Consider the following 10,915-nt stretch of genomic DNA (forward strand, 5'->3'; position numbering starts at 1 on the left):
TAGTGTGCAACACCACTGAAGTTTTTTTTTTACCTCTCTTTTCAACCAACGGCAGTCACTCTCCTCTCCAAATAACTTCTGCTTAGCTTTCCGAGCTTCCCTCGGGTCCTCTTAATCAGCGGTCTCCAACCTTTTTTGCGCCACGGACCGGTTTATGCCCGACAATATTTTCATGGACCGGCCTTTAAGCATAAATGAGGGAGGGGCTAATAATCGGCTCAGTCATTTTTAATGATCGTTGAAAGCCCAGATCGTAATCATAATTAAAATTCGATTAATTGAGCAGCCCTAGTGGTGAGGCAGAGGTCTAACAGTGTGCAAATCTGATCTTAGACCACCACTTGTTTCACTCACCTCATTAAGTTCTCGCTCAGTGTTGAGGAACTCTGTGACTCCACTGATGAGTTTTGAATTCATGAACAAAGCTTCACCGTATCTGAACAGAAATGAAGACAGAGACGGCATTTCAGGTGCTACATGTAAAGAACTTGAAGACGCTTGCGTGCTTTTCTGATCGTTCACGTCTCTTACCGCGCGTTCAGGATGTCCCACTTCTCTCTGAAGTACCTCCAGGCCAGGTTCCGACCCTGAGGGTTTCGACCCACGTGGATGATGACATCAATCACATCCTGCTCTGGGACCAGGTCCGAGGTCAGAGACAGGTTCAACAGCCTTGGAGACACAAAGAAAAGGATGGAAATGTTGGAATGTGGCTGTACCAAGTCTACCTGGAGAGCTGATAGGTTCCATATATGCTAACACATTAACATGCTCAACAAATATTGGCATGATCACAATATTAATAAAGACTGAAATTCGCTCCAAATACTGACTTTGAATTTAACTATAAAACCCTTAAAGACGACGCTCACACTCTTCCACAGTGTTGTCCCATCTGCCTTCCCTGATGCATGAAATATGACAGCAGCTTTCAAGAAGTAAAGAGTTAAGAACAAAACAATGTGGTATTTAAATATGGATCTTTTAAAGTTGCAAGTCGCTTAATAAACTTTGTTACCTCCTGTTAAAGTTTTGTCATACATGGATTAATAACCTCACATAGAAAGTTCTGTGCACCTCTGGCAACTGGAACTTGTAAAGTGTATTTTGTGTTCAGATATTAAGAGTTGTTTAGCCTCTGTTTTTGGATTTGGTGTGAGAGTCGCAGTGTGTGAAGTCTAACGCGTGTGTCACTCGCCAGGAGCGTGAGGGTCAACAGCTCATGTAATCTGGCTAGAAAAGGTCAAGCTGTCATTTTGTAGTTTTTTTGTCCTGTGAGCTGCCGGAGGATGTTTCTGCCAAATCAAGAAAGAGTCCTCTGAAACACTCACGTGAGCTACTCCCAGCTTAAAGGGGATTGGAGGGAATTTAAAGGGGATTTACAGAAACATGTTGATCACACACAGAGCAATCTTTTGGATGTGTAAACGTATCAAATTGAGAGTTTTTCTTTTTCTTTGAGATGTGAAACTGAGCAGGCCAAAGAGTTTCATAAATTTATGTTTAATCATCCAACGTCGTGTTCAAAGTTTACCTTCATCTTTCTTTATTTTCTGTTGCTTCACTGCCTCTGCGTGTGTGTGTGTGTGTGTGTGTTGTTTGGCTCATTGTTTGTAACTGCCATCTTTTCATTAAACCACCAAATCAATTTTCTCTCTCTTTTCCCACAATCCCTCTGCTGAAACCATTTCCTGTGTGACCAATCAGCTTCTTTCTGAGCTGTGGTTTTTGATTTGTGTGTGTGTGTGGTGTGTGTGTGTGTGTGTGTGTTGCCATCTGAACATACAGTACCACCTCTCTGATTGCAGAACAGTTTACTGTGGGTAGAAAATCAATACCTGAGACACACACACACACACACATTCACAGACACACACCTACACACACTGATCGGTCTTACCACGAGTGTGTGTGTAATTCATCCTTGCAATTTTTCTCAATGAGCGATAGTGGCAGTTGCCCCTGATAAAATACAGTGTTGTGTATAGACAGTCACACAAAAACACACGTGTACAGACACACACACACACACAAACCTAGCTGGATTTCAGCACATGTAACGCCCCCCAGGCATCTTTTCACTGCACACACCTTTCTGTCAATTTGCAACTTTTTCCTGTCAGTGTGCCGCCAATTAACAGAGCTCACCTGACAGGTAGGATTTAGTCACCTTTTTATTTTTTATTGTTCACTGGTTTGTTTGTCATATTCTAATACAGCCCAGTACAGACACAACCCTGCAGTATCGGAGCCATTTTCCAAATATGAACAAAGTCATTTTTTCCATGCTGTCCCCCAAATTTGGGCTTTTACCTTCATTTCTTGGTCTGATAATGTTTTTTTAGACCCAGTCTAAGTTGGTCTTAACCAAACTGTTCCCGGCAGCACGTTCCGTTTATTTTCAGTAGGCCTACGTTTTTTTAAAAAAAATTAAAGTTCTATTTATTTATTCCATCCTGCCCGTCTGCCACGTGTCTGTTTTTGGTCCCTCTTACACAGACACCTATTACAGCTCAAAATAAATGTGAATGTTGTTACATATCTGCCGGAGGGTCTTAACAATTTAATATTATATGACATTTGCAGAACATGTACGCAAGATGCAATTAAAGACAAACAGCAGGAGGTAGATAATCCAGATGTGAATTAAGATCACAGCAGGAAACTGATTAAAAATAGCAGCAATGCAGAATTATTTAATATTCAGACTACACGATGTGACTGTGATACTGGCACAGCCTGACAGGCACACAAATGCCAGTGGATGTTAACAGGTTAACTTAATCTCACTTCAGGATGCTATCCCACCACTGTCATTCATATATGTGATGCTCAGACACACTTGGCCTGTCTCTATGTTCCCCTCCAGCACAGGGTCATTGTTCCTGGCTCAAGTTTCAGTTTCAGTCACAAAATCCTGATTTCATACGGGAAGATTTGTTACTGCTGTTGCTTTCCTGAAAACATAAAAAATAGTGAAGCAGAATTCAGACTCTTGGGTCAGTCTATCACTGTGACCATCTCGAAAGACACAAACAAATGGTTATATTGTATAGAATCCATGCGGGCCTGATGTGGGAGACCTAAATCCTTTGAGAGTTGTGTCAGGAAGGGCATCTGGTGTAAAAATCTGCCAAATCAACTATGCGATGATCCCTTGTATTAGGGCTGCGTGGGTCTGCCCACACTTGCCCTCACATGCATGTTAGGGCAAGTGTGGGCAGACCCACGCAGGCCCCAAGAGGGCATATTTGTTGGGTAGATCAATGGTATTGATTCATATGACTTTATGAATTGCAATTTAACCTCATAAACACTCAATGAGATAGCTGTGTTTTTTTTAAAACAATAGCTGCAATGACAGAGAGAGAGAGCCATGTCTACCTGTTGAGGAGGAAAGTGTTGTCTGAGCAGGTCAGAGCCTCCAGCAGGATCTTCTTCTCTGAAACGGCGTTGGAAGAGTGAAACTTCATCCAGATGAACTCCCACACATCCTCGTCCATCAGGCTGACTCCGGTGCAGTAAACTATGTCTCGGATGTTAGGAGGAATCCTACAGGGCAGGGACACAATATCACACCATCACACTGACTGAAGCCACTCTGCCCCGGTGCAACAAATTACCGGTATAGCAAAAGTCTGGTATCATTTTAGGAATGTGAGTATTTGATGTGACTTATTTGCAGTACCACCTTCCTGCAGGGACAGGAAGGTAATAAAACTAAAAGCCCCGATAAGGCATGTCTGCAGGCTTAACTGGGACGCTCTCTGGGTGCTAAGTGAGAAATTCTGATTCCATTAAGAAGCTCCATTAAAAACATTCCTCCTGCTGCTGCTATGGTCATAAAATGCAGAGAAAGAGCCACACTCAGACACTTTTGAACAACTGAGACTTTAGAAAGTTTCAGGAAGTCTAATTGGCACACATACCTCTAAATTTATTGTGTTGGAATATACTTTCAGTTTGAATAGCATACGTGCTGACTGCAGACAGCTTCTTTCTCAGCTGCATTCACAATTGCCAAGCCAAACTTTAATCAGAGTAAACACAGCAAATGTTCTAGTCAGTGTCCAAGTTCCAACTTTGAGATACACGGCTAAGTAAACAGCCGAGACAGAGATGGCAATGCATAAATTCTGAGTAGAGGTTTAGGAGAATTCTAACTGAGATGCTAAAAAACACATTAGCCAGTCACCCTGCTGCTGATGAATGCTCAGAGCAAAGCTTCACAAGACTTTCGGTGTTGTGGTCGCAGGTAGCTGCTACCTTGCTTTATTTGTAGCACGAACTACCGTGGCATTTGTTCTGGTGCTTCAGTGGATTCAGATAGTCTGACTGTGTTGGCAGGGTGGATGAGCCGTACTGCTGTGGAACTTTGTTCATGTTTAAGCTGCAGCGATAAAAGCTTTTTGATCCCTGCATTTCTTTGCAGTCACCAAACTCGTCATTTTGAACAGTTTTGAATTGATTGTGTGTTTTTTATGTAATTCAAGTTGAGGCTGTTAGAGTTTCAGTTAAGAACTTTTAGATTCAGTTCCATTGCAAAACAATAAGTCCATAAGTGACTCTTTGTTGATGACCCTAATGTTCTCTCTTATTTATAAATTTGATGAGATGGAAGTCATTAAAATAGTATTCTGGACTGATCAGAACTAAAGTAAAGGAGGCTTGTTTCTTGTGTTTCCCATCCATAGTTACTTGTTATGACCGCATTGTCGCAGCTGCAACTGACTAAAACAGAAGCTACTGCCCCGTAATAGTCTTTTAGTCATAATTACCAGAAGTTGATGAAAGTTGGTGGTGTAGTATAAGTGCTGGCAAGCAAGACCAAGCAACACTACTAAAAACATGTTCAACATGGGAAGAAATATGAGCAACCAGAAAAAGTGAAAACAAGCCAGTCACTTAAATCCTAAAAGTTCTCTCACAGGAAAAAAAGAGAGTGTTCAGCTATATTAATCATGGAAGGACTCATAAACAGTCACAGTCATTGGGATGGCCAATATTTGCATTTTCACCAACTCCAAATACTCATTAACCCTGTTATTGGTTTACAACCTGTACAATCGACCAGCTGCTCTTGTCGTTTGAACTGAATATTGATCTTCCAGGGTGCCAGATATGAGTGATTTACTTAATGAATAGACAGGTACAAAAATAAGACCTTTCTAAGCAGAGATTCCTAGATTTCTCTCTCCCTCTCCAGCTCCTCTAACACTTACTTCTTCGGGGAGTCTGAGGCATTCCTAAGCCAGCTAAGAGATTCAATTTCACCAGCATGTTCTGGGTGTGCCCTCGGGTCTAATCTCCGTTGGAAATGCTGAAACATCTCACCTGTAAGCACCCTGGTCAAATCCTTGAATCATCTGAAATGGCTGTTTTTGATGTGGAGGAATAATGCTCTGTTCTGTCCACATCTCTAAGCAAGAGGTCAGACAGCCTACAGAGGAACCTCATTTCCTCTGTTGGTGATTACCACCAGCTGTAGATGAACCCATAATATGGTGATGTTTGCTTTGTTCAGACAAATCCAATTATTTCAACACTAACAAGGTAGAATAATAACCTAAGCCTCTATCTGAATACATAGAAAACTCTGCCCCTGTATCCTCCTGGAGGAGGCTGGAGTGAGTGACTGGGCACAGGAAGGTCTGGTCATCTCTGATTAGACTGCTGCCCTCATGACCCTTACTGGATCAGCAGTAAAGAAAACATAAATTAACACCCATTAACCTCTCAACAATCAACAAGTTGGTACTGACCGTGTTAGGAGGTTAATATCCAACATCACAATATAACAGACTCATTTGATGTGATAAACAGCTGATGGAGTTGATTCGTCATTAGCAAAGAGGTGAACAAGATATAATAACACAATATCTGACATTTTTTCTCTATTTATTGCTGCCAGTGTTTTATTGTCACAAATGCGTGTTTTCTTATTATATATTTTAGTCCATTTATTTCCATTTACAACATAACACATGTTGTAGTTGCAGTCTTGATTCATGTTGCTTCTAGCTGATTACTTTTTGTAACTTCTCTGTGACACCAGAGAAAATAAACGCACACAAAGTTTATTAAAATAAAATGAGCTGGGTTTGTGTCAGTCATATGTCTGTAAAGTTGTTTTTTTTGTAAAGTCTTTGAACACAAACTGAATGATGTTTCTTATTTTGAACCTGCTGTGAAAGCACCCCACGACTTGTGTCAACATTTATTATTGTGCTGTGTATCACCATTTGCAGGCAGAGCAATAAAAGTGGAATCTGTGAGGTGACCTGGCACACTGAATGCTGGTTACACAAACTGTCTCTCAGTTATCTGACTGCTGGAGGAAAAAAGCAACACCTGGTGGTACAGGCTGATTGATAAGAGCGAGATCTGGAGCCCCTTCGAGCAAGACCTTTGATACACCATGAATCCCATTTCATCCATGAAGGGAAAAAAGTCTACACAAATGTTCTGAACTGTCAAAACAACATAAAAAACTTCATGTGTACCTGACAAAGTCCACATCCGTGTAAGTGTCTATAAAAGATGGATGCAGCTTCATATTTAAGTGCCTGCGTATGAGGCAGTAGGGCGTGCTCCTCTGGTTGTGAAAAATAAATCTGTAATATAAGTTTCTATGAGACTGTAAAATCTGTGGCATCAGTAAACACTTTCCTGAGTTTGTGGTCTCATTCTGATGTTTAATGTCTTATTTAATTCAACATGATGTTCAAGTTGCTCTATTTAAAGGAAAACAGAGAACCTTATTTGTTGAAAATCTGGTATCATATGTCTCCGCACCACACTGAATGTACCTCCTGTCTACTAAGAGCAGAAAGCTGAGGCTACAATTCACAGTCTCAACAAAAGATTAGAAAAATGTTGCTGGGTCGGATTTCGTCTCAAATTTTGCTGCATTTTGATGGTATAAACAACACGAGTGCATGAATCCATCCTACCTTGTATCAACGGTGCTGGTGCTGGAGTAAAGGTTATGGGGATATTTTCTTGGTGCTCTCTGGGCCCCATAGTAGCAAAAGAGCATCATTTAAACCTCACAGCCTACTGTACCTGAGTGTTTTTGCTGACCTTTATGAGCACAGTTATAACCATCAAATCATCTCAAACTGGTTTCTTGAACATGCCAACAAGTTCACTGTCCTGAAATGACCTCCACAGTCACCATTCCAACAGAAAACTTTTGGGATGTGGTGGAACAAGATGGAAGTGTAGCATGATGGTTTCATGTCAATATGGACCAAAAGTATGAGGTATGTTTCCAGCACCTTGTTAAATCTGTGCCATCAAGAATAAACTCTTTACCTCTTTAAAGCAAGGACAACCCCTGAAGCTCTTGTCTAAACTGAGCAGCTTCTGTCATATTTCAGGTGTGCTTATCTACTGAGTGTGAATCAGAAGTTGGTGATGGTGGTCTGTCTATGTAGCTACACAGAAACCGTTCTAATGGTTGTTGAACCACATTTACATATATACTGAATTGTCAAAACTCTTCATTAAAGGTTGAGAGGAAGTCATCAATGTTATCTTTGTAGGACAAAGAGTTACGGCAGCTCAAAGCAAAAGGAGGTAAAACCTGGTATTAGCAAGGTGTTCCTAATAAAGTGTCTGTTGAGTATATACAGTGTATATTTTTTTAGAGATGACCTCTCTATTTGGCAAGTTCTCACTATTTTGAGGAGCTGGGCCCAGTGGAGCCTTTGTGGGGGATGATAACCTGACCGTGTTCTGTTCTGCCTCTGTGGAGACCTCAAGGACAACCTGACTGCTTGTTGTCTAGTTCAGAATAACTTCACTGTGTTCCTCTGTATAGAGTAGCTGTAGGAAAGTGCACAAAGGTAAATCTCTGTGAAAGAATAAACTTCAGAATGTGGAAGGTCATACCTGATGTAACACCTGTGCTCGTCTCTGTTCTCCTTGAAGCACTTCCCTAATAATTTATTTATCTATTTAAAACTTTAGATCTATGCCTACTGAAAGATTATTTCTGCATGAGGAGAACCTGGTCTCACAAGATTTCAATAAGACTAGTCCGAAGGTCAAATTCAGACGAGAAAGTCTAAGACCGTTCTGTAGCAGGACTGGGGGGGGGGGGGTCATGTTTATTTACTGTATGTCAGATCAGATTTGCCTATTACTGTGCTGAACTGAAAATATAACTTTGATGAACATTTGAAAGAAACCTTGAATATATTCATCTAAGTTCCAGTTAGGTTTCACAGGACTGCCTACACTAGTCTCTAACATTAAAGAATACCCATTATTCTTTTCTTTATTTCTCATCATGCATTCTTCTCTTAAAATGCCAAATTAAAACTCTGACAACTGCCTGGAATGAAAAAGACAATGTTGAGTGAAACTTGAGTGTAAGTTTTATTTCCAGGGGAGCAATTACACCGACACACCTCTGAAGAGACAAAAACAAATCACAAACTCATTAGGCGAAGTCAGAACACCTGCCTGATCACTTCACTTCACACAGAGAAAGACAATTACACTGCGACTGGAAAGAATCCCCCAGAGAAGAACTGCTTAGAGGCTGAAGATTCCACTGGTTTGAGCACTAATATTATATCACAACTTTAAGTGACGGTAAAATTTTAGCGTGACATGAAGATATCAGTCTTTTGGTCTGCATGATTTATTGACTTATTTACCAGGGACGAGTCTTTCATGTTGCTGTGGAGGACTTTTAGCCCACTCTTCTTTGTTTTACTGTTTTAATTCACCCACAATGTCCCTTACATGGTTTACTTGAAGTAACTCACAACACCAAATGAAAATGTAACTTCATATTTTGTGTGAATGGCGATTCCTTCTTTTGTGAAAGAGTATACATAGTCCTAGAGTGTGAGTGCTAAGTGGTTCTAATTAATCTACAGCCTGACGACCACATTCTACATAAGGAGCCAAGATGGCTGCCACCTGCAGAGGATCATTCACTTCCTCATCTCCCAGCCTGTCACTCCAGTGTTTGTTGTAACCTGTGAAGTTTGATCTGAAGGAGTGAACAGCCGTGACCTGCTTATGTTGGAGATGTGTTTAGTAGATTATCTCAGGCTGTATCTGCACACAACTTTGTTTGCTAGTTAGTTATTTTGTCCTTAGCTCACCTCGACACTAATTCACACTCCTGTGTTTGCAAATCTGCTGAATAATAAATACAACATCTATTTTTAATTGAAAAGTTGTTTTTGTGGCAAGTTGAGACTAGGATGCCATTTCATGTTGTGTCTCAGCGTCCTAGATGGGACCTAGGAAAATGTATTGGATGCCATCATCACTTTTAATGTAAGTTTAAAAAAAAAAACAAGCTAAATATAATAACAGATACTCACGAGAAAAATGCATGTCAGCTAAAAGCGCAGAGAAAATTATCTGGCAGGTGTTTGGATTTTTCCCCATAATGCAGATGAGCTATATGTAGTTTCAAAGAGTCGTGAATAAGTGAAGAATTTTAGACACAACTGCAGTGATCTCATGCACGCCAACCTGGGTGCTGCACCACGAATTAAGTTCAACATATCTGGGTATCTTTCTGGTGTCTAAATCCACTCATCCTAACATCGGCAATCAGGATACGTGGTCACATGAAACCCCCTAAGATAATTTGAGGTTTTCTCTATCTGATTACAGTACGAAGACGTGAGCAAGGTACCGTCCCTACACACTGCTCCCCAGTGCGCCTGCTTAGTGGCTGCCCACTGCTTCACTGAGTGAATGGGTCAAATGCAGAGAGAGTAATTTACCCACGTGGATCAATAAAGTATACATTATTAATATTATTTACGTGAAAAAGGTTTTAGATTTATCTGCTCATCCACAGCCTCGGTGCTGAAGAATAAACATCAAACAGAATTCAAATGCAGCCTTGGACTAGGCTACGTGTGAAATGTAGTAAAATGTGATATAAAATAAAACAAGTGCCCTGATAGGGATCAAATACTGTTACTAATAAATTTTAAAAAAATGTCTGCAGCCAGAGGGGAAAAAATGAATACAGTTTTGTCTTACTTTCTGAACATTACCGATGCTCATCGAGGAAGAACAAAGACTCTAAACAGAAATGACAAACTTTCGACACTACTAAGCATACACAGAAGGATTCAGGATTACTGAGGCTATTTTCTGGAGATTTGATAGGTTAAAAGGTGGTGACACCTGCTTGGTCTGCAGCACAAGCCAACATGTTGAAGTGAACCATCTTCACGGTACAGAAAATTCTGGGTTAACCCTGAAGATACTTGGATAAGAGGAAACCCTGCTTGTCAGTGCAGACTGCTGCAGTTTGACTCTTGTTCACAAGGATCAGCCAATCAGAAAGAAGCATCCTTGAAAGGTAGACATGTTACAGAACAAGCTCTAAGGGGCTGCACCAAGGTCAGGTATAAAATAAAGCTCATTTTGATCTGAAAATCATGCAAAGCTACTCTAACAGCATCCGAGGATACAAATAAGGAGTGTGACCAGTCACCTTCAGAGATTATGACACACTTTACCCACCATGTCTGAGACCTCACAGGGTTAAACACCAACACACACACAGACCTCGTGTTCCAACTGGTTACTGGCCTGAATCATCTAAAGTAAAGCCAAAAAGGTGAACATTTCTTTCACACTATAAAGTACTGTGCGTGTGTGTGTGTGTAGATGTGCGTGTACCTGACCTAAATTGTCAGCAAACCAAACTTTCATCTCAATACAGTGAGCTCAACTGGCAGCAAAATAATATTGTGGACTATAACACTGTGTGCGTGTGCGTGCATTCAGTGTGAGCACAGAGTGAGTGATGCAGGGACAATTACATCATTCAGCGACCTGGGAAATCATTTTAGAGATGCTCCACTTAAGAGCAAGCTCCAGCACACACACACACACACACACACACACACACACACACACA

The 10,915-nt window shown here is 40.8% G+C and overlaps 1 protein-coding gene across 1 annotated transcript in view; it reads right to left on the reverse strand.

The window, feature by feature from the left end:
* Positions 1 to 10,915, reverse strand: part of LOC102291928 (thyrotropin-releasing hormone-degrading ectoenzyme) — a 273,214-nt gene that overhangs the window by 25,513 nt on the left and 236,786 nt on the right. The window contains exons 17-19 of the mRNA XM_042213580.1: positions 3,385 to 3,552; positions 532 to 672; positions 355 to 436 (exon numbers count right to left, since the gene is read on the reverse strand). Coding sequence (XP_042069514.1) covers positions 355 to 436; positions 532 to 672; positions 3,385 to 3,552 — 391 coding nt within the window. The remainder of the gene's footprint in view (positions 1 to 354; positions 437 to 531; positions 673 to 3,384; positions 3,553 to 10,915) is intronic.

Source organism: Haplochromis burtoni, unplaced genomic scaffold (assembly GCF_018398535.1).
Source record: "Haplochromis burtoni strain Fernald_Lab_line unplaced genomic scaffold, NCSU_Asbu1 Contig_456, whole genome shotgun sequence".
NCBI lineage: Eukaryota > Metazoa > Chordata > Actinopteri > Cichliformes > Cichlidae > Haplochromis > Haplochromis burtoni.